The sequence below is a fragment of the Zingiber officinale genome, unplaced genomic scaffold (genome assembly GCF_018446385.1).
Source record: "Zingiber officinale cultivar Zhangliang unplaced genomic scaffold, Zo_v1.1 ctg125, whole genome shotgun sequence".
Lineage (NCBI taxonomy): Eukaryota > Viridiplantae > Streptophyta > Magnoliopsida > Zingiberales > Zingiberaceae > Zingiber > Zingiber officinale.
The window spans coordinates 705,688-730,587 of record NW_024589821.1 but is presented as its reverse complement, the minus strand read 5'-3'; the positions used below and the strand labels follow the sequence as shown (position 1 = coordinate 730,587).

General features: G+C 45.0%; 1 protein-coding gene across 1 annotated transcript; it reads right to left on the bottom strand.

The window, feature by feature from the left end:
• Positions 1–19,608: 19,608 nt before the first annotated feature.
• LOC122035870 (probable anion transporter 6) lies at positions 19,609–21,198 on the bottom strand. The gene has a single exon (XM_042595022.1). It carries the CDS (start codon positions 21,082–21,084, stop codon positions 19,756–19,758), a length of 1,329 nt encoding a protein of 442 aa, XP_042450956.1. The 5' UTR covers positions 21,085–21,198; the 3' UTR covers positions 19,609–19,755.
• Positions 21,199–24,900: the final 3,702 nt, after the last annotated feature.

Sequence of the window (24,900 nt, the reverse complement as noted above, 5' to 3'; positions counted from 1 at the left end):
GCAGGATATGTTGTTGTTTTATGGACTAATGTATCTTGCAGGATGTAAAAAGAACTCAAATCCTCGGATAAACAGTGTCCGGAGTGCCTCCATGGAGCTTGGAGGTGCCTCGGATTCTTTGGCAGAAGCTGCGCAGAAAGCCAGGTTGAAGGCGCCCTCATGGAGTGCTGAGGTGCCTCAGACAGCCTTGGAGGCGCCCTCAAGGGCATTGGAGGTGCCCTCAAGAGGATAAGCTGCGGGAGTTGCAGATCATATCCACGCTGTTGATCCGGGCCTTCGGAGGTGCCCTCAAGGGCCTTGAAGGAGCCCTCAACGGCTTATATTAGCCAGTCTCGACCAGCAGCTTGACACAACACTTTCCAAGCAACCTTTTTTCAACGCACTGCTAACGAGACGATCCAACTGAGCTACAACAAGACACCAACGACCAGAAGCTTCAGTTTTACGATTCGCTTGTGTCGGTATAATTTTCAGTATAGATTAATTGTAATATTCATTTGTAATCTTTTGTGAGATTATAGTTGTTGCTCAAAGTAAACGCTCAACAAGCGTGAGTCTTAGAGTAGGAGTCGCCCCAGGCTCCGAACAAAGTAAATCTTGGTGTCCCTCTGTGTTTCTTTATTTATTATTTCTGATGCATTTATTCTAAGATCTCCGAAACGAAAAGTGAAAGCCACGAGCGTTATTCATCCCCCCTCCCTCTAGCGTGTTTCGATCCAACAATTGGTATCAGAGTGGGGTCACTTCAATTTGGTGTAACCACTAAGTGATTTTTAATTTTTCGGAGTCGATCAGAATCGGTATTATTGCCACCTTCTGATCTAGTTTTTTTTCTTTCGTAATCAAATTTTTTCTCGAAGTTGGTGCAACACCACTCAAGTTCGCGTGTTTATTTTTTTAAAATCCATGCTACTAAATCCAAGACCTAATCTTGGAATCTTTGTTGTTTATTTTTCTGTGTGCGAGATTCATTTCTCAAATGACCCATCAAGAAGGCTACAGCACAGCCCGCCGTCCGCTCTTCGCCGATGAAGATTTCGGCTACTGGAAAGGCCGAATGGAGTCTGATCCGGCGGTAAGAACAGTGGCCCCCCTATCGAGGGAGTCAACGCCACGTGGAGGTCAAAAGGTTGACAGACCGACCGGCCGAACGGAGTAAGCGACGACCCTAAGCGGAGGGGTTTCCGACGCTCAAAGTAAACAAGGTCGCCAAGCCGAGCGGTCTGGCCGAGCGGACAGACCGCTCGGCTGAAGAATAAAGTAGCCATGCTGAGGTTTCATCCAAGCATCCGAGCACCCGATTTGGAAGCTCCCGAACGGATCCAGATAAGCGTCCAGTCGGACGCAATAGGAGGGCCGAGCGGTCGGACGCTCGATATGGGGACAGAAAAGACAAAAGGACAAGAAGGAAACAGCCTCTGGCAGTAGGCATGACTAGTGATCAGGCCATACTTGGGACCTTATAGAAGGCTCCGGTGTCCCATCAAAGACATGCTTGGACTGTAGCAGCATGGTGTTAGGTAAGCCTGCTGACGAGCCCTTACTACGGTATGGGTTGAGGACATGTATGTGCCTTGGTATAATCGCACGAGCTCCTCACCAGCTCTATATAAGGGGATCCACCCTTCGCTTGAGGTATGCGTAGAACACCTTTGGAGCTACTTTTTTCACTACTTGCTTGCCTGACTTGAGCGTCGGAGGGTCGCCGCCGGGAACCCCTTCCTGGCCCGACTTCTGTGCAGGATCGCCGGAGCTTCGTACAACTAGCCGAAGGCCCACGTCATCGACCAGGAGAGCGCCACGTGCCCAGTGTCCATTGGTTCGACGATTCGGACAGGATCAATTTGGCGCCGTCTGTGGGAACGCTCCTGCATCCGAATGGAAACAATGGACGAGGCTGGACGGCAACACACGGTAACGCTCTCCACGGAGGAACTCGACGCTCTGATCGAGTTGAGGGCCGCCAAGCTTGTGGAGCAAAAACAGAAGACAACAGCCGAGCGGACAGAGCAACAAGCAACTTCAGCATCTGCTGGCCGAGCGGAAGCACCTCAAGCCACCGTTGCATTCCACCGAGCCCTATTCCGTACCCCCGAAGCTGCACCCACTCATAGAGATCGGGGATCTTCTTCAGATGAAATGCCGAGATGAGATGACAGAAAAGGAAAAGCCCCTCGAGCGGACTCATCGCCCGAACGGATCAACCGCCAATTTTCAGAGGCTATTCTACGAGACCCTCTGCCCAAGCACTATGTGCCTCCGACGATCGGCGAGTACAATGGGACAACCGACCCGGATGATCATTTAGGTAAATTCGATAACATTGCAACTCTGCATCAATACACAGATGGGGTGAAGTGTCGAGTTTTCCTCACCACCCTTTTCGGATCGGCTCAACGATGGTTTCGGAGGATGCCAGACGGATCCATCACAAGCTTCAAGGACTTCCGAACGGCCTTCCTCCATCACTTCGCAAGCAGTCGGCACTATCAAAAAACCAGCGTTAGTCTGTTCGCCATCAAACAAGAAGCCCGTGAATCGCTCCGAGTATACATCCAGCGGTTCAACAAAGTGGCCATGGATATTCCGACGGCCACCTCGGAGACCATGATGAATGCCTTCACACAAGGCCTCACGGACGGGGATTTCTTCCGATCGCTCATTCGGAAGCCGCCCTGAGACTACGACCACATGCTACACCGGGCCAACGAATACATCAACGTGGAGGAAGCGCAAGCGGCCAGGAAAAAAGAAACTACAACCGAGCGGGCTTATACCACCGAGCGGAAATAACACTTCGCTCATCAGCCGCCCAGAGGACCGAGGGCCGAAGCAATCCGCTCCCCCCATGCCAGGTCTCACGTGCAAGAGGTAGCTGCCGCACGACCCAAGCCAAAGAAGAAATGGACCCCGATGTTCTGCTCCTTCCACCGGACGGATACGCACAACACAAGGGATTGTCGAAGTCTTCCCTTCGTGGCTCATCCCGTTCCCCGGAATGAAGGCCGACGGTCTCCCTCAGTCGACAGGCGACAGAGAACTCATGAAGCCGATCGGACGCGAACTGATAGGCGACAGCAACAAACTCCCGATCGGCATCGCCCTCCAAGGCTGGAGGATCGCCGAACGTCAAGAGAGCGGTCTCGACCATCCGCTCGAGAAGAAGAAAACAGAAGCAATACTTCTCGAGGCGAGATCAATATTATCGCTGGCGGACCGAAAGGAGGAGACTCCAACCGAGCAAGAAAGGCAGGCGTCCGACAGCTCCAGATCCATGCAGTCGGCTGTAGCCAGGAGAGGGCAAGTGGACCCGATATCAGCTTTGTGCCTAAGGACTTAGAAGGAGTCGAAGTCCCACATGACGATGCTCTCCTTATCAAAGCGGTAATAGCAAACTACACCATTCATCGCGTTTTTATTGACACAGGAAGCTCGGTCAACATCATGTTCAAAAAGGCCTTCGACCAACTACAAATAGATCGGGCCGAGCTGCTGCCCATGACAACCCCCCTCTACGGGTTTACGGGTAATGAAGTCCTGTCGGTCGGACAAATCCGGTTGGCCATCTCTCTAGGAGAAGAGCCGCTCAGGAGGACGCGGAAAACAAACATCGTGGTGGTGGACTCTCCCTCATCATACAACGTCATTCTGGGGTGACCGGCTCTCAGCGAGTTCCGGGCGGCCGTCTCCACCTTCCATCAGAAGATTAAGTTCCCCGTCGAAGACAGAGTGGGAGAAGTACGGGGAGATCAACTGGCAGCTCGGCGATGCTACGTCGAAATGGTCCGAGCAGAAGCCAATTCTGCTCGGAAGTCACCAAGGATTGAGGTGAATGCTATAACTGAAAAGTCTCCCTCTTTAGTTTATGAAGAAAAAGAGGAAGTGCAGATTCACCCAACCCGACCGGAGGCTACAACCTTCATCGCGTCCGATCTGGAGGCAAATCAGAAAGAGGAGGTGATCTGATGCCTCCGAAGAAACCATGATGTCTTCGTCTGGTCGACACATGAGCTGCCTGGAATTTCACCAAGTATAGCGCGACACGAGCTACATGTCCGACCTGACGCTCGACCGGTGAAGCAAAGAAAAAGAGACTTCAGTGTCGAGCAGAATGCCATCATCCGGGCGGAGGTGGAGAAGCTCCTGGAAGCCGGCCATATACGCGAAGTGCAATTCCCGAGTTGGCTGGCTAATGTAGTATTAGTCTCCAAGCCGGGCAACAAGTGGAGAGTATGCACAGATTTTCGGGATCTCAACAAAGCTTGCCCGAAAGACTTTTATCCTCTGCCCCGAATAGATCAGCTGGTGGACTCTACGGCCGGCTGCGAGTTGATATGTATGCTCGACGCTTACCAAGGCTATCATCAAGTGCCGCTTGCCCGTGAAGATCAACAAAAAGTCAGCTTCGTGACGGCCGACGGCACCTATTGCTATAATGTGATGCCGTTCGGATTAAAAAATGCGGGAGCCACATATCAGCGCTTGATGAATAAAGTATTCAGAGAGTAGATCGGGCGAAATCTAGAAGTTTATGTGGACAACATTCTCATCAAATCCGTCCGAACGGCCGATCTCTTCAAAGACATGGAGGAAACCTTCCGAACGCTACGCAAATATGGAGTCAAGTTAAATCCCCAGAAGTGCCTGTTCGAAGCAAAAGGAGGACGCTTCTTAGGTTATATAGTGACCGAGCGGGGTATCGAAGCAAATCCCAGTAAGGTGAAAGCTCTACAAGATATGTTGCCCCCAAGAAATCAAAGGGAAGTACAACGCCTGACCGGTCGGATCACCGCTTTGTCAAGATTCATATCCAAAACCGCCGACCGGAGCCTTCCTTTCTTCAAAATCTTGCGCAAGGCCACTAAATTTCACTGGGACGAAGAATGTGATCGGGCGTTTGAAGATTTAAAGGCATATCTGAATTCTCTCCCGGTATTAGCCAAGCCGGCTGCGGGCGAACCACTTTGTATCTACTTATCCTCGACCGAGCAGGCAATCAGCTCGGTGCTAGTGAAGGCGAGCGGAGAATAGCCTGTGTTTTTCCTTAGTCATATCTTGAAAGATGCCGAATCTCGCTACACTGGACTCGAGAAGCTGGCTTTCGCTCTGGTCCTCGCCGCTCGGTGCCTTTGTCCATACTTCCTGGCGCATACTATCATTGTCAAAACTAATAGCCCGCTCGGGCGTATATTATTGAATCCAGAAGCGTCCGGACGGCTCATCAAATGGATGACGGAGTTAAGTGAATTTGATATCCAATATCAGACCTGCTCGGCAATCAAAGCTCAATCCTTGGCAGATTTTGTGACTGAGGTGCAGAATTCAGAGCCGGAGGCCATGTGGAAAATATTTGTGGACGGATCATCCACTCAACTTGGAAGCGGGATTGGAATACTGCTACTCTCCCCTCAAGAAGAAAAGATGCACTTATCCGTCTGACTGGATTATAAAGCCACAAATAATGAAGCAGAGTATGAAACCCTCATAGCCGGCTTGCAGGCAGCTCGGCATGTTGGCACCGGTCGGGTAATGCTTCATTCAGATTCGCAGTTGGCCGATCAGCCTCTGGAAGCAGCTCTTCGGTTGGGAGATGAAGAGTAACCCGAACCGTGCGACCGCGATCAGGGGTTGTACCGGCGGTCGGAAGAGGATCAGAGGCCGGCGCTGAAAACTGAGATAGGATGGCCGAGCGCTGAACGGAGCGACGAGCGGGTGGAAGAGTACTGACTGGAACAGCCTCGAGGGGGTCTGCCGGCTCGTCCCACTCTGATGGAGTCCGATCGGATGAGATAGCCTCAACTGCGGGGGCCTTGCCATTGTTGTCTGCACTGGCCAGAATGGGTGGTTGAACCGCAGAGGTGGCCGAGCCGGTGGGGGCCTCCACACGTCGCCTTTTCGGGCGAGGTGGCTCTTCAGCCGGGACCGAACCTTCTCGAGCGGAAGGCTTAAGGCTGGGAGTTGCACCAGCCGCTGGCTTCGGAATAGAAGCCTGAGCGGCCGACTCCTCAGCTTGAGTTCCGCTCTCCCCTTCGTGGGAGCCGACCGGATGGATGCCAAGTTGCTCCATCTCTTTGGCCGCCGCGGCTTCGAGTGCCGTCGCCTTCCTCTTTAGGATGCCAGCCATTACCGACTCCATGACAAGGTTAGCTGCAAAGGAAACCAGAAATTCAGTCAGCGATTAAAATGAATTGACCAAGCGAAATTCTTACCGAAGCCGCCCGAAAGATGAGTCCTAATCGGACTCAGGCCAAAGATGTACATCACTCCTTCGTGAAGGAGTTTGTTGATATCGAGTCGCAGACCGGCCAGCATATTTGCGGCGTGTAGATAATCTGGGCGAGTCTTGAATTTTTTGAGTTCCGGGGTGAGAGGATTGCCGACCTGCCACTGGGTTCGGAAAGGAGTCTGCTCGGGCAAACGAATGTAGAAGAAGAATTCCTTCCAATGCTTATTGGAGGTAGGCAACTTATTAAAGAAGACCAAGCCGGGTCGAGCTTGAAACATATAGGTACCCAGCTCAGATTGCTTGAGATAGTAGAAATAATAAAAGACCTCCGGTCGAAGGGGAATGTTATGGATTTTGAAGAGAACCACTACCCCGCATAGAAGGCGGAAAGTGTTGGGAACAAGGCTTCCGAGCGGAAGGCCAAAAAAGTTGCAAATATCATAAATGAAGGGGTGTAGAGGAAAGCGCAGGCCAGCGGTGAACTGGTCGCGGAAGACACAAAGGGCTCTGCGCGGCGGTTTATGAGGCCGAGCGGAGGGACCCGGTAAGATAACTTCGATATCCAGGGGGATCTCGAAAGCATTCATTAACCGGTCGGCGTCGCGCCGATCGAAGCGCGACTCCATGGTGGTGTACCATGGGCCGAGGGGTTGGTCGGGGGAGTGAGACGATTGGGCCATGGTCCGATCGGATGAAATCAAAAAAGACTGTCAAAGGACAGAAACGAGTCGATGATAGAACAGTATCGCGAGGAGTAGAAACCGGGGAAAGGAAACGTAAAGAAAATACTGGAAACAGAGAAGGGAAGGAGCCTTACGAGGAAGAAAAGTCGAAAGAAGAAGGCTGAAGTTCGTCGGAGAGCAGAAGCAAGATCGCCGGAGCAACGAAACGCCGAGAGCGAAGGCAGAGATCTCGTAAGCAAATGCGGCGAAGGAGAAAAAACGCAGGTTTTTATAGGGAGGAGGCCGAGCGACTAGAGCCGTCAATTTGGGTTGAGCCCGTCGGGTTGGCCCGCCCCGCCAATCAATTTAAGCGGGTTCTGTTGGAATTTTATCAACCCAAGTCCGCCGTGGGCCGACCCGCCTAGGCCCGCGACCCGCGCGGGTTGGCCCGCTCGGGCTTGGGTTGGCCCGCGAGTTGAAAAACACATATAAGCTAAGTTTTAGGCCAATTTATTATCTTTCTTTGTTATAATTTTGAAATAAAAATAGTACTTTTCATCCAACATAAGTACTCGTTTGTGTTCATTTATATTTAAAATACATGTTTATGTATACATTTAATTGTAGAAAACTTTTTCAAAATAAAATGTTGAAGATATGAAATATTTTTTATTTTTTAAAAAAATTTTTGATGGACCCGCGGGTTGGCCCGCCAAACCCGCAACCCGCCTTAGAATGGGTTGGGTTGGAAATTTCCCAACCCGCCAAGTTGGCGGGTTGGCCCGCCCCGCCCCGCCAAATGGTTAGCCCGCCACGGGCCGACCCGCCCCACCACGGGTTGGCCCGTTTGACAACTCTACGAGCGACCTCCACCGTTGGATCCAGGTCACAGGAATCAACGCGCCCATCGCGCCGTCCATTTTGAACCGCCTCGATCCCATCAGTGCACCATGCCGCCAACGTACGACTGCGACAGCACCGCCAGGTGGCAGTTAGCCATTGGAGTGCATTTAAGGGGCGCGTGCTCGACCTTAATGAGCAGGATTGGCGAAACTTTCGAAAAGATATCGATTAAGGCAACCGTTGACTGGCGCTTTATCTACTCCGTGTGTCGCCGAGCGGAAGGTGGTTGTACTTAGCCGGTCGGATAAACTAACAGTCCAGTCAGTCGGACTCATCGCCTCCTTCGACTAGACTTGAAGGGGAGGCAAGTGATCCGGCGGTAAGAACAGTGGCCCCCCATCGAGGGAGTCAACGCCACGTGGAGGTCAAAAGGTTGACAGGCCGACCGGCCGAACGGAGTAAGCGACGACCCTACGCGGAGGGGTTTCCGACTCTCAAAGTAAACAAGGTCGCCAAGCCGAGCAGTCTGGCCAAGCGGACAGACCGCTCGGCTGAAGAATAAAGTAGTCATGCTGAGGTTTCATCCAAGCATCCGAGCACCCGATTTGGAAGCTCCCGAACGGATCCAGATAAGCGTCCAGTCGGACGCAATAGGAGGGTCGAGCGGTCGGACGCTCGATATGGGGACAGAAAAGACAAAAGGACAAGAAGGAAACAGCCTCTGACAGTAGGCATGACCAGTGATCAGGCCATACTTGGGACCTTACAGAAGGCTCCGGTGTCCCATCAAAGACATGCTTGGACTGTAGCAGCATGGTGTCAGGTAAGCCTGCTGACGAGCCCTTACTACGGTATGGGTTGAGGACACGTATGTGCCTTGGTATAATCGCACGAGCTCCTCACCAGCTCTATATAAGGGGATCCACCCTTCGCTTGAGGTACGCGTAGAACACCTTTGGAGCTACTTTTTTCACTACTTGCTTGCCTGACTTGAGCGTCGGAGGGTCGCCGCCGGGAACCCCTTCCCGGCCCGACTTCTGTGCAGGATCGCCGGAGCTTCGTACGACTAGCCGAAGGCCCACGTCATCGACCAGGAGAGCGCCACGTGCCCAGTGTCCATTGGTTCGACGATTCGGACAGGATCAGAGGCATACCTCTATACCCAGTTCGAGATGTGGATGATCGTCAAGATTGGGATCTCGCTTCCACTCGACGTCTCAGGAAAACTAGTTTTGTGCGAGAACAGGTACGCAAGTGTAATAAAAAAGATTGAAGCCAACACCAAAGCGACCTGCACCCTCCAATGTGGATTAACGAAGGAGGAGCTGAACCACGTCGGCCCGTACTCGAGCTCCAAAGAATTGTGGGAAAAGTTGATCAAGTTGCACGAGGGCACGTCCGACACAAAGGTAAGTAAGCATGACTTACTGTTTAATAAATTATATAACATTAAAATGCAAGAAGGTGAGACGGTTAGCCAGCTTCATTCCCGTATACAAGATCTGCTCAACGGACTCCATGCAATCGGACAAAAAGTGGAGAACTGATAATAGTTCATTTTTGTCGCGAATTGGGCATCAAACAATGAAATACCAAACCCCTCCTATGCTAATGTAGCATAGGAATGACTCGGGTTGTTCGCCAACGAAAGTAACGATATGATGGTAAACTTAGGATCTTATGTCATTTCTATTTTTGGGGTTCCCAATATGAAAAAGGGGGTTTGGATTTTAATTCTAAACCTAACAAATTAAAAGCAAGACAAGTAAGAAACTAATCTAATCCTGGAATGAAATCTAATTAGGTGCCAACAATTAATCCACAACGCATTGTCACTCTACGCTGTGGGTTAATCATCAACATGATTAAACTAAGGATTGAAATAACGAAGCATCAAATGAAAGTTAATCTAAATAATGAAAGACAATACAAGTAATGAAACTAACCATAATAAATAAAAGACATTACAAGTAAAGAAATCCCTATCTAACCTAAAGGAAGCATCTATGAAATTAAGCATGGAACGAAACCTAAAGTATTAAAGAAATCTAATCTAACCTAACCTAATTGCATTTAATCAAAACTAGAACTTAACAAAATTGAACGAACAAGACAAAGTAAGAATTAACCGAACTAAAATGCATCAAAATAAACCTAACTATTGGTTGAAGCATTTGGTCGAACACATTGTGTGCATTAAACTAATTAAGCATAATACGTGCAATTTAAACATGGGAAAATCTAGTTCAATACAAATATTCAACCACAAAACATTAACACAAATAAACTAATCTAATCAACAGTAATAAACTAAGAAAATCCAACCACAATCCACACTTCTTCTTCGAATACCAACAACTACCCTTCGCCGTCACACGAGGACCCGGCTCGGAACCCCCAAAGTCGGTGGAAGAAGCAATCTGCTGGTGGCTGCACGCTTCAACAATAGTGGGATGATACGGATCTTCCAACAGAGACCCTCCACTGGAAATGGCTGGAAGTCGTAGGCGCCCAAGCAAAGCTTCTCTATGACCTTGAAGGGTCCAGACCATGGAACCTCTAACTTAGTGACATCATCGACCGACTTGACCTTCTTCCAAACGAGATTGTCTCGACCTAGAATGACCTCGGGATCACCCTCTGGTTGTAGCTTTATTTCATCCGCTATCGATACGCCATCAGCTGAACGCCTGTTTTGGCACGCGATTCGTCCACCAAGTCCAGCTCCAAAAGCCTCCGCTCGGCGTTGCCCTCGTCATAGTGCTGCATCCGGTCGGATTCCACTCCAACTTCCATGGGGATGATCACTTCACCGCCGTACACCAGGTGAAAGGGAGTTGCCCCGGTCCCCTCTTTTGGGATTGTGCGGATTGCCCACAGCACGCTTGGAAGTTCGTCGACCCAGCTACCACCGACGTGGTCGAGCCGAGCGCGTAAAATTCATAGAATCTCTCGATTGGCGATCTCTGCTTGTCCGTTGCTCTGCGGATAGGCCACAGAAGTGAAGGCATGTTAGATACCATAACCTTCATACCATTCTTTGAGCTTATGACATACGAACTGTCTTCCGTTGTCTGCCACGAGCCACCGTGGTATGCCGAACCGACATATGATTTGCTGCAAAATGAACTTTATGACCATCTGTTCAGTTATCCTTGCCAACGGCTCAACCTCCACTCATTTTGAGAAGTAGTCTACAACCACGATCAGAAACATCCACTGGTCGATCGCCATAGGGAAAGACCCGACGATGTCCATACCCCATTGGTCGAATAGATAAAAGACTGTAGAGACCTTCATCTCCTTGGTTGGTCAATGCGAGAGACTGTGATATTTCTGGCATGACAGGAAGGTGGCCACCGTCTGAGCGGCATCTTCCTGGAGGGTGGGTCAAAAATATATGGCAAGTAGAATCTTCCTTGCTAATGAGCGATCGCCCGGATGCCCTCCGCAAGATCCCTAATGCACTTCTCGTAGTATGTAGTCGGCATCTTCCGATCCGACGCACTTGAGCAAAGGTCGAGAGAAGGCTTTCTTGTACAGCTGGTCTCCGATCAGAGTGAATCATTTGACCCTTTTTCTTAATAACCGAGTCTCCTCCTGATCGGACGGGGTAGCCCCTGACCTCAAGAATTCTATCAGCGTTATCCTCCAGTCGTTTGGGAAAGTAAGTCCTTCCATTCGATCGATGTGTGCCACCAAAGAGACTTGTTCGATTGGTTGCGCTATGACAATCAGCGATAGTGAACTGACTAACTTGGCCAATTCATGTACAACCTGATTTTCTGATCGGGGAATCTTCTATATGACAATCTCTTGAAAGTTGGACTTTAATTTTTCAAAGGCCTCGACATAGAGCTTGAGTCGGACATTGCTTATCTCGAACGCCCCGGACAGCTGCTGAGCGGCCAACTGAGAATCTGAATGGATCAGGACTTTGATGGCTCCGACGTGCCGAGCGGCCTGTAAGCCGACTATTAACGCCTCGTACTCAGCTTCATTGTTTGTTGCCCTATAGTTCAGCCGAACGGACAACTGCATCCACTCTTCTTGGGAGGAGATGAGTATTATGCCGATGTCACCCCCCAGTCGAGTGGACAAACCATCCACATATATCCTCTAAACGGCTTCCGGCTCAGGGTTTTGTACCACAGTGACGAAATCCACCAAAGACTACACTTTGAGGGTCATTCGGGGTTGGTACTGGATGTCGAATTTGCTGAGCTCCGTCGTCCACTTGATCAGCCGTCCGGACGCCTCTGGATTGAGGAGGACCCTTCCCAGGGGACTGTTGGTCATTACTATTATTGAGTGCGTAAGGAAGTACGAGCGAAGCCTCCGAGCGATGAGTACTAAAGTGTAAGCTAACTTCTCAAGACCATTGTAGCGGGGCTCAGCATCATTTAATATATGACTCAAGAAGTACACAGGTTGTTCTTCGCCGTTCTGCCTGACTAAGGCGGAGCCGACCGCATGCTCAGTAGATGACAAGTAGATCCGCAGCGGCTCGCCGACACAGGGCTTAGTTAGTATAGGCAGGGAATTGAGGTACTCTTTGAGCTATTCGAATGCCCGATCGCACTCTTCATCCCACTGGAATTTGATCATCCGGCGCAGTATCTTGAAGAACGACAAGCTCCGATCGGATGACTTTGAGATGAAGCAGGACAGTGTCGTGATCCGACCGGTCAGACGTTGCGCTTCCTTCAAATTTCGAGGTGGTGGCATGTCTTGTAGTGCTTGTATTTTGCTGGGGTTCGCTTCGATGTCCCACTCGGTGACGATGTAGCCTAGGAAGTGTCCACTTGTATCGAACAGACACATGTTTGGATTCATCTTTATCCCGTAAGTCTTGAGTGTCTAGCAGGTCTCCTTGATATCTACGCATAGGTCAACAGCTCGGAGGGATTTGATCAATATGTCATCGATGTATACCTCCATGTTACGACTGATTGCCGTTAGAACACCTTATTCATCAGCCTTTGATAAGTGTCTCTAGCATTTTTTGATCCAAACGGCATGACGTTGTAGCAGTACGTCCCGTCGGCCGTGATGAAACTGACCTTCTCTTGATCTTCGCGGACGAGCGGTACCTAGTGATAGCCCTGATAGGCATCGAGCATGTAGATCATCTCACATCCCGCGGTGGAGTCCACCATCTAGTCGATCCGTTGCAATGGGTAGAAATCCTTCGAGCACACCTTGTTTAGGTCGCGAAAGTCGATGCAGACCCACCATTTGTTGCCCGGTTTGGAGACCAGCACAACGTTAGCAAGCCAGCTCAGGAATTGAACTTCACGCATGTGGCCGGCCTGCAGCAGCTTTTCTATCTCCGCACGGATTTTAAAGTTCTGTTCGACGTTGAAATCTCACTTTCGTTGCTTCACCGGCCGAGTGTCCAGTCGGACATGAAGCTCGTGTTGCGTGACACTTGGGGAGATTCCGAGAAGCTTGTGTGCCGACCATGCGAATACATCATGATTTTGCCGGAGTCAGGCGACTAGCTCCGCCTTCTGTTCTGCCTCTAGGTCGGTCACTATGAAAGTTGTTGCCTCCGTTCGACCAGGATAGATCTGAACCTCCTCTTTTTCTTCATAACTAGAGTAGGAGTTTTTTCAGTAATGGCGCTTACCTCTAGCAGTGGAGTCTTCCGAGTGGACTTGACCTCGATTTTGACCATCTCGATGTAGCAGTGTCGAGCGACCAGTTGATCGCCCTTGACCTCTCATACCCGGTAGTCCACTGGGAACTTTATCTTCTGGCAGTAGGTGGACATAACTGCCAGGAACTCATTGAGGGTCGGTCGGCCCACTATGACATTGTAGGTCGATGGTAAATCTACCACGATGAAATTCGTGGTCCTTGTCCTTCTGAGCAACTCCTCTCTGAGAGAAATGGTCAATCTTGTTTGATCGATCGGCAAAACTTCGTTGTCGGTGAACTCATACAATGGGGTCATCATTGGTAGCAGCTCGCCCCGGTTGTTCTAGAGCTGCTCGAACGCCTTTATGAAGATTATGTTCACCGAACTCCCTGTGTCAACAAAGATCCGGTGAACGGTATAGTTTGCAATCACCGCTCGGATGATCAAGGCGTCGTCATGAGGGATCTCCACTCCCTCCAAGTCCCAGGGTCCGAAGCTGATCTCAGGCTCCTCTACCTTCTCTCGACTACAGCCTACTGTATGGATCTCCAAATGCCGAGCATATCATTTTCTGGCTCGGTTGGAGTCTCCATCGATCGACCCCCGGTGATGATGTTGATTTCACCTCGAGCGGTGTTGCTCCTATTCTCTTCTTCCCGAGCGAAGGATCTAACTCGATCATCCGAACCTTGGGAAGGATCAACGTTTTCCCTTCTCTGATGATGATGATGCCACTCAAGCGATCTTCTCGCATCTTCTTGCCGCCCAACGGATTGACACCCGTTTCGTCGGTCGAGAGGAGATCGACGGTGATAAGCTCGCTGAGCCGATCGATTGATGATTGGCGTCAAACTGCGACAGTCGCAGGTGTTGTGTGACGCTGACTGGTGGAAAGAGCAGGACATAGACGTCCATACCTTTCTTTTGTTACCTTTGGTCGCCTTGAGGCCACATGCTGTACGGCATGCACCCTTGTCTCTTGATGCAGCCGCACTGCTTCGGCCCTTGGCCCCCTGGGCAGCTGGTGGTTGCTTGATGGTCGACGCTCGATCGCTGCAAAGGGTTTGGTCGGCATCTCCTTTCTCCTTGCCGCTTGGCCTTCTTCCACGTTGATATATTCATTGACCTTCTTGAGCATGTGAGCTTCCCACAGTCATCCAACGTCCTCCATCTTCATGATTTGGTTGTAGATGAGCTTCCCATAGACGACGCCAATGTGATCCTGTCCAAAATCGAGGAAGATAGCAAGCTGGGTATGTGGCACTGACATTGACAGGTGAAAGAGGTGTAGCGACGATGAACCGGAGAAACTCCAATGCTAACTTACGAAATTTACTTGGTATCCACCTCCGAAGAGGTAACTAGTCCAAGGATCAGACCCTCTCTCCCTCTTTCACTATGAAGATGCTCCTTTTCGGAAGTAGATCCCGGAAGCGGAGAAGCCTTGCACAAGCAAGAGGAGAAGGAGAAAGAAGACGTACAGTGGAAGGTCCAACACGCTAGCCCACGAGATCAAACAGATACCCAAAAGTCAATCCCCCAGAGAGCCTCCCCCCCCCCTAAAAAAAAAAATCGATCTCCCCTTCTCCTTTTTAAAGCACAAGCACGTCTTTCCAAACATTCTCTGAAAAGACCTGACCAAAAGTGTCCCTAACACCATTCCTCAACAGGTTATACCATCCTCTGATATGATAGCTGGGAGGCTTCATTCGCAGGCTAGTCAAGCTCTGCTGTCAGTGGCACCAACTCCCAAAAAAGATACACCAAGATACTAGTGGGAAACTGCTCAGGGATGCGTGTCGACAGCACAACGATCCCCTCGACTGTATCCCACTCGGCCATATGTTGCCCACTCAACCATACCTTGGCTCACTCGACCATATGCCATCCGTTCAACCATAGTCCGCTCGGCCATACATTTGTCCAATCAGTAGGCGCAGATCCGTTCGACCGGTATTGATCTACTTGGCCTCCACCTAGCCTCCAGACCAAGCTTTAGTCCGCTCAGTCAACATTGGTTCACTCGGCCAACACTATTTCGCTCGGCCAGCACTGGTTCGCTCAATCGGTACTTTCCACGTCGATCGGTCCCATTGACTTTGACCCATCTTACGTACGGTTCCACGTCATCACCGGATCATTAATAATGCTGAATCACTTCTCATTTGTTGTAAAATCTGTAATAGAGCCGCAGCAACTGAACTCAGATTTATGTAGGGAAGGAATATTTCAAAAAGAAAAGGTAGTGTGTAATTAAGAAAACCAAACAAATTATGTAGCTTGTTAAACATGATATATGATATATAGAGCGCCAAAAGCACACTTTTCAACAATAGATATGAACAAAAACATCGAGTAATGTTTCTCCCAATAATTTAGAGTTGGCAATATGAATCTTTTTCTTTCATTGAGCTTTATGCAAAAGCTTATATCACTATTAATATCATAAACCACGATATAATAAAAGAAACCATGGATTCGAGTGTTGATTGATATTGGTTAGCAAGGCTAAAGTGTATCTTCTAGCTACCAACTGATAAATGTATTGTGCATGGGTAAATATTGTGCCGCCTATGCTGACACAATTGGGAAGTATCGACTGAAATCACACTCGTTTTGGTTGGTACCATCGGGATCAACTGTAATAGGAAGATTCCAGAGTATCGGCACAGTACATAACTGCACGACCAGACAATAAAACTCCAACTTGGTGCAATGCTTTAAATCTCAGCAGAAATTATTTTCATATCCTTTTATTATTAGGCACAAGTAATTAATTCTCCACTGAACTAATTGCATAAACACAACAATGAATTTTTAACACCTATTGGTATCCATTAATGAAACTTTTAATAGAGGAAAAGTCCATTAATGAACCCCAAATTTTAATTAAGATAGGACAGTTTGTGTTTCATTACCTTTTTTCTCTTATGATCGACAGATTCCAAACATGGGCTACGTCCCCAGCTTCCGCTGTTGCCAAAGTACCTACTACATCCTGTTTAACCCAACTATGAGGAAAGCTCCAAGTAGGAAATTTAGAAATTAACAGAAAAATGAGAAGTGCTTAAGGTAGATTTTATAGTTTAGCACTTTTAAATTACTAAAATAAGTACATCCAATGGAATATTAGAAATAGACTGTTAATACAGATAACATGATAAGAATGGAGATATGCAATCAAGAATGTTTTTGATTCCCAGTTCATCATACATGTGAACTTAAGTAGAAAAGAAGACATACTAATGGAGTGTTTGATTCATGGAATTGAAATATTATAAGAAATAGATACAAAGTTGTTTTTACAATGATAAAATGCTTTACAAGAAATATTGTATAATTCATCTAACTCACACGATTTGCCTAGTTCAGTGTGATTGATCCACCCTGCCTCCCAGACTAAGCAAACTGGCCAATTAATATGCATTTTCAGATTAAATAGTCCATCCAGCCCAACTTGTCCCTTACCCTCCCCAACTTGTTCTGCCCATTTGGTACTAGTTACGCCCAAACCATATAGTACACTTGACCCACCCAAATTGTTCAGCCTGCTCAATCTTACACAGTCCAACACATGCAACCCGACGTGCCTGTCAGGACCATTCGGTCCAGCAATACCTATCGGGCCACCTGGCCTAATCGCGCCTTCTGAATCATCTGGCTCACCATGTCTTGACGGGTTAATCAATCCAACCACCTAATCATTCATTCAACTCACCCCACCCACCTGCTTGGACTGAAGAAGACCAATTATAATCTGTTGTAAAAATACAACAGTCCATTTGAAATAAGAAAAAGAGGTAAAGGAAAGTAATTGGCCATAAAACTTCAAGAACTTGCAACCATTAGAAGGATAATAACAATAGTAGCACCTTTAAATGTTGCAATTGTGACGAATAAACTCGCTTGGTGTACTCAGACAAAAGTTGGCCCAAAGCATCAGTACTCGGAAACTGTGCAGTACCAAGACCAGCCATCCATCCATCCATAATGGTAGTTGACAGAAGTTCTAGTTGGCTAGTAGAATTTCCACTGATAGAATCAGCACCCACGACAGAGAGGAAATCATAATTCTCTGCGAGCCATGACCGAATTTGGCACTGCAACTCACCAGCTGGTGTATGAACAAAGAGTGCGGCAAGTGCCTCATTTCCAATGGCAAAAGCTTTAGCCTCCTCAGTTATTTCTCGGAGCTTTCATCCAGTAACATGATGCCTCCACGTCTCCTACGCTTACAAACCAAAGAATACTTAGGACACAAGTAACATATGTGTTAGCCAATAGTCTAAGTAGTACTTTTTCCCTGTCTTGAAAAAGGTTTATACATGATCAATCCCTCGAAGCTTTAAGACTATGGATGACAATTTAGACTTTTTTTTTCTGGTTTTATGTTCACCTTAAAACCATGAACTGAATCATAGTGAACCAGAGATCTACTAGGACTACTACCACGGCTAGAGCATCTGCTATGGCCATCATTAGCTTTTTCAAGGAACCGTTCTACTGAAGAAACCTACTAAAAAGGAGTGGAACAAGATTAAAGGATTTCACAGCTAGCAAGAAATGAAACCAGTTCAGTAAGAAACTCTTAGAAGGTAGCAGCGAGTGGGATACATTACCTTGATCAATTGCAGCTCAGGTGATCGAGCAAGCAGAGATCTTATGCATAATATTCTGACATGTGAAACTAGCATAGTATCCATAACCTTCTTTGGTTCAATTTTACGAATAAATGAAAAAACAGCATCTCTGATCTCAGCAAGTATTTCGTGTTCCCTAGCAGCACCTGCTTTGATGACTGCAGCCAAAACCTGCAACACTATTTACATTTTATGAGTAAGACACTCTAGATGTCATAAGGACTATTAAGTACCAACTAAAAAGATACCATTATCACACACAAAAAGAACATTTGTGATTATTCTAAACATTATGTGCCAAATTGATATGATTCCATAACTATAACTAATTCCCAACTTACCGAAACACAAGATTTGAACCAAACAAATCTTTTTAAAAAGTTGTAGGTTGTTGCAAATTTGAGTGAAAAAATTCTTGGAAATTCCAACCCTAGAATAGGAGTATCAAAAGTTCAATTAATTAACTCATTGAATTTATTCATCTACAAATTGCTTTTAAAGTGTCAATTGTATCACCAAAAATTGAAAAGTATATCACTTTGTATTTTTCATAAAGAACCAACTTGGTTAAGTAATAATGAAAGCAATTTAAACTATATGCTTTACAATGAAACTTTGGAGGACTACACAATGTATACTAAGTCAGACTAACATAGTTAACTCACCGTATTCAGCTTGAACAATATTTATAGTTCCAAGCATTGATATATTGCTTACTCCCAAGCTTGTCAAGAACGAGATCTCAAATACAATGAGAGGTTCACAGGATAGGAGCATAAATGTAAGATCATACAATTAACCAACAATAATTTTTTGCCATATCAAAATAAGATGTTATCATCATTGTTGTCAACATCAACAACCTATATTTGTCCCAACTCTTTGGGGTCAGATACAATAACCCAAACCCAATGAATTCAATGAGATAATATTATTGTCACAAACATATTTGAAGATTCACGAAGTAACTCCTATTAAAATACCACACTAAAATTGATTGGCTAACTACTTAGGATTCAAAAGCTTGATCTGCTAGAAAAGTGACCACTCTTTATATTTATATACTTAATAGATATGATCTGCTAGGAGCATTAATGTAAGGGCATTAAATTAATAGGTACTCAAAGAATTCACTCTTAGCAACAAGAGACACAGGTAGCACTTAGACATGTTAGTTCACAGCATGCTTTATGTCTTGGATTTTGATGCCTGACCATAACCAAGTTTGAATACTTCCAACTATCTCAAATTCCATTTGAAATCTATTAATGAAACTTCACGCGATTATATCAAACATGACAGCAACTTTAGACCAAAGCCTAATTGGCAATGAGTATAGATAGAATACCCAAACTGATAATACAACATCATAGAGCTCGAAGCTCATGGTCCCAAAGAAGAATAGAACCACATTAAATCTACTAGTCTACATAATAAAGACTATTTCCACAACTTAAATGTGTGACCATAAGATCAGTAAAACGCCCCTTTTTGTCACTAACAATAACCATAATAAAAGAAAAACTTTAAATTTTTCCGAGGATAATATAAATTTGGTATCTCAAAACTTATATTTTTTCCAATCAGTAATACAAATTTGGTATCACATGCATTTACGATTTACCCTCTTGTACTACTTTGGCTAACAATATACTTGTACACTTTATTTTTGCTACCATATCAAATGGTAATAAGAGTGTGAGTGTCCATGGACCAACAAACATGCCGAGGGAGGGTTAGTTACTCAAAAATCTTTTCACCTGTTGCGAATAGTAAAAAAAAGAAAGAACTAAATATGCAGAGATAGGCTGGGATCAAGAAGACATTTTTCCAACATTCTATGCTTGTAAGATCCATATCAGCTGACTTTGCGGCCTCCAAGATCCATCCGGTGAGCCCGACGCCAACGATACCAGCTAAGGTCCCGGCGGTATTCGAAACTCCCATAACAATTCCTGCATATCGCGGAGCCACGTCCATGTGATTTACAGCGAACCCGGCTCTTCCAAGTGCTAAGAATCCAAGAGAAATCGAAGAGCATATGACAGTCCAGGAGGGATTCCTGAATAGTGGAATGGACATTAGAGCAAGAGCTGCAATGACAAAGCCGATGGTGTTGAGAAGCTTCCGAGTCTTGGTCACTGATAAGAACCTTCTTGTGATTAAGTGATCAGCTAAAATCCCTCCTGTGTTTGAGAAGATGAACATGTTGAAGTAAGGAATCATCTTAGAAGATCCCATGTCCTGAAGACTGAGCTGAAGGCCGAGTTCAAAGTACGTTGGCAACCAGTTCATTAGTACGTACAGTGCGTAGTGAAAGGTGAAGTTGTTTACCACGATTGCCCAAATCGGTAAGTTGAAAATTATCTTCTTCCAAGGAATTTTAGTGAAGCGCCTCAGGTTTCCAGCACTTGGGATTTTCTTTTCTCTTGAAACAGGCAAGTTGTGCTCTCCGAAACCTGCAGCAGCTTTGGGATGTTCGGAACGAACTGGATCACTAGAAAACCTAAACCAGAGAAATGACCACATGATACCCAGAGCTGATTCAACCATGAAAACTGACTGAGGTCCCTTGTATTTTACCAGACTTGGCAACACAAGCATACCACCAGCTGCTCCTAGGTACATCCCGGATGTCGTAAGAGAAATAGAACGCGAGCGCTCATGGAGAGGGACCCATTGTGCTAGAATTGTGTGAATGGAGGGGAATATAAAGCCTTGTGCCACACCTACAAGGAAGCGGGCAACAACCATCATATTCACTTTGCCGGCATCTAGTGGAGCAAATGCACATGTTAGCGACCACAGCAAAAACGAAAACAGCAGAACTCGTCGTCCTCCAACATATTGTGCAGCCAAACCCCCAGGCACTTGTGACACAACATATCCATAGTAGAATACCGAAAGTATTAGACCCTTGCTTGATTGATTCACACCAATGCTATCTGCAGCCGCTGTGTACGCAATTGAAAATCCTATTCGCTCTAGATAGCACACACTTGTGCAGATAAAGGTTAATAAAATGATACTGTACCGCTTTGGAAATCTCATCTTCTTCAACAGTTCCATTAGTTTATATCATGGAGTATATGCGCATGTATTCAAATTTAACTCCTTGTGTCATTATTGTTCTTCAACAAAGATAATCCTGCACTCTTCTCTCACTCTGCATGATTTGGGAATATTGGCATGTTAAAGAAGACAATTAAACAAAATTATCTTAGTCTATAGGACTTGAAGCGATCTTCATAAACAAAATTAAAAAATCTGAAGCCATGGATGGCCATATTACAGAAGATAATTATGGAATCTTGCTGAAGCAACAAAAAGCTGACAATTGATAATCAATTGGAAAACACACCACTGGATGAAAAATATACAGATGAAACTGATCAACATTCTGATTGAGTCAGCACAAACAAAATGAAGGGCTTTCTACTAGGACAATCAAGCCATTGGAAGAAGACTAATTTGTTGAGATTTATTTTCTTAATAATGTATGTATTTATGTGTGTTTTAGATTGATGTGGCGGTTTTGGGCAGTCGATAGTGCATTAAGACATACAGGCTATTAAATCACTATGCATTGCAATCTGAGACACGAGATTCATTTTCATATCAGTAGACTTAAGAGTTGATGTTGCAGATGAAGTTTTGAACACCAAAAGGGTTCAGCAATAGTCCAGTCTTGTACCAAATTTACAACTTTAATGATTTAGGAAGATAGTTCAGTCAATGGAAACAAAAGTCCAGTCTTGATCATAATCCGGTTGTAAAACTAGTTAAAATGGTTTAGGCGAGGCAAGAAATATCAGTAATTGATTTAACATCCAAAATGTCAATTGAGTGATAGATTTACGAAAATCTAGAAGAAAACATAGGGAGGAGATGCCATAAACTATAGGGAAGGAGATGCCCTAGGGTAGGAGATGCCAGAAACCATAGGGCAGGAAACCAACCTTGTTGAAGAGCTGATGGGGTTGCATGATCGAATTGGTTAGAGACGGCGGCCTCAAACTCGAACTCCTAGAAAGCACCTGCCTCTTCTTCCCATGGGCAGGAAACCTCAAAGAGGAAGACACGACGCTGCAGGGAAAGGAAAGAAGGGGAGATGTGCGCGACCGAAAGGAAGATGAAAATACAAAGACGACGATGGAAACCTAGCTCTCGGCTGAAAGGAAAAGTAGAAGAGATGATAGAAAAATATTATAATCAGTTCAAACTTATTACTTGAATTTTATTTTAAGTTATTACTTCATCAAATATAAATTATGAAATAAAATATTAGTAAAAATTAGTAGTGAGACCCATGGTTTTTAATCAATGAAGCCTAAAATGAAATTTACTTCATCAAATTTATTACCTAAGCTAATTATCATATATACTTGATGAAATAATATATGATAATTAACTTCGATAATAAATTTGATGAAATAAATTTCATTTTATACTTCATTGATTAAAAACCGTGGATCTCACTACTAGTTTTTACTAATATTTTACTTCATAATTTATATTTGATGAAGTAATAACTCACAATATAAAATTCATATACTTATGTGTGGAAGTAATAAGTTTGAACTGATTATAATATTTTTTCTATTTATTAATAAATTAATCGGTTTATTATTTTTAAACTAATCCTTTGATAAAATCCTAACTCCTAACTTAGTGTTTTTTTTCTGAAAACACGTCTTCACCGCCCCCGACTCACATCTCTTCTACTTTTCCTTTCAGCCGAGAGCTAGGTTTCAATCGTCGCCTTTGTATTTTCATCTTCCTTTCCTTTCGGTTGTGCGCATGTCTTCCCCCCCCCCCCCCCCCCCCCCCCTTCTTTCCTTTCCTTGCAGCATCGTGTCTTCCTCTTTGAGGTTTCCTGGCCACGGGAAGAAGAGGCAAGTGCTTTCTAGGAGTTCGAGTTTGAGGCCGCCGTCTCTAACCGATCCGATCCTGCAGCCCCATCAGCTCTTCAACCAAGTTGGTTTCCACTTGAAAATTATGAGAGAATTATTTTCCACTTGAAGACGTAGGTAATCTCCGTACACATATTTACAAGTGAGCAAGATTAGGACTTAGCCTCAAATTGATTTGAATATATTATAAAAACTCTAAGTCGTCTTAACAATTTTGGTAGAAAATATTATGACTAACTATTAGAACTAACAAAAGAGGAATGAGCTCATTATATTGCACTTCTCTCTAATACAATGAATCAAATTTTAACCTATTAAGCACTTTTAATTTATGAAGGATGTAAAGATTTTCTAAAAGTCTAGTGATATATATAACCTTGTATAAAGTGTTGAATTGTTGGGCAAACACGGTTTGATAATGATGATAACATAAACACTTTTCAAAATCATCTAAATGAATATAACAACCATAAGAGGAAGTAGCACCAAGAAATCTAGCATTATTGTGCAAGTTGGGAATAGATTATGACACACAAAAATACAAAGATTTCAAAGACATAACGATAAGAACCTACCTTGCAACTAGCAACAACTCCTTGAAAGACAAATTAACAGTTGTATCTATACACCAACACTAACCATTTAAGTTTGACAGATGTAGAACCCACAAGCAACCAAACACTCATATCAAATATAGAATCTCCACAATTATAATATTTATTGACTTGAAACACCGGTTATAAAAACCAAGGATGAAACACAACCAAATTTCAGCCCGAGCAGAAATGCATGGGCATATGGGCATATAATACCATGATTCATAGAAACAAGTGGATAAAAGGCTTCCTCAAATACAAATCTAAGCCAAAATTACCTCAAAAGTCTTGGTCTTCACGTCTACAAGTGGGATCTCAACTAGATATGTCAAACAATCCCCGCACAACTTCCAGACCCTAAATGAAGCAAAATCACACATCAAACACTACCAAAGATATAAATAAAAAGAAAGTATAATTAATTCAGATCAGATCTGATCTCGGACAAACATCGCCTTCGACATATCACTTCACTCAACACACAAAATTGCAACATCGAAGAGATTGAGGAATCCAAATAATTTGAAGCTACAAAAGAGAAAGGAGAGTTAGAAACAAGATGTTGACCGTCGTTTCAATGAGTTGGCTCGACAAGTTCCCTTGCTCCAAACCCTAGGTCTGCTTCGATGGACAGACGACAGGGAAGGAAGAAAATGGACGAACTCGCGAAAGGCGACCACTGCTGTGGATTAGTCCAAATCAGAAGAGGAGGAAGAAGATGTTTTGGATCAGTCGGCAAAAAGGACGACTGCGCTCGCATGATGTTTTGGATCGGTGGAATGAGGGTTTCGTGATCGGTCTCATTGTCATATTGCATAAATGGATCTTGACCGTTAAAATTAAAGGGACGGAGGAGATTAAGTACCACGCTATCATGAGGGTGGAATGGTTCTAAATGACTATAAGTAAATCCTAATGAATATTTTCCTTGTTTAATGGGACGGTAAATAAATTTGTGTAACGGGTTCTTTGCAACTAACAGCACAAAAAAATTATGATTTAAAAAAAAAAGTCATTTATTTTAAGACTTTTGAAAAATATTTTTAGGGCATATTTGATAGTTATATAAATTAAGCGGATAGATTATGATATGTTTATTTTGTTTAAGGTAATGAATATAAAAATTAATCATCACATTATGGTTTTTTAATAAACATTATGTATATAAAATTAAACTATTGCTAAACTACGAAAATATAGAATAATTCGATTACCTTCTAAGATTTTAAATATGTTTTAAATTTTTATTTAGTTATAGTGATAAAATGATATCATTAATGAAATTATTTATTTGATTTATCTAATTTTTTCAATTAACTTAAATTATATAGTTTATTTAATTTATTTAAATTATTCAACTTTGTTGGATCGAAAGC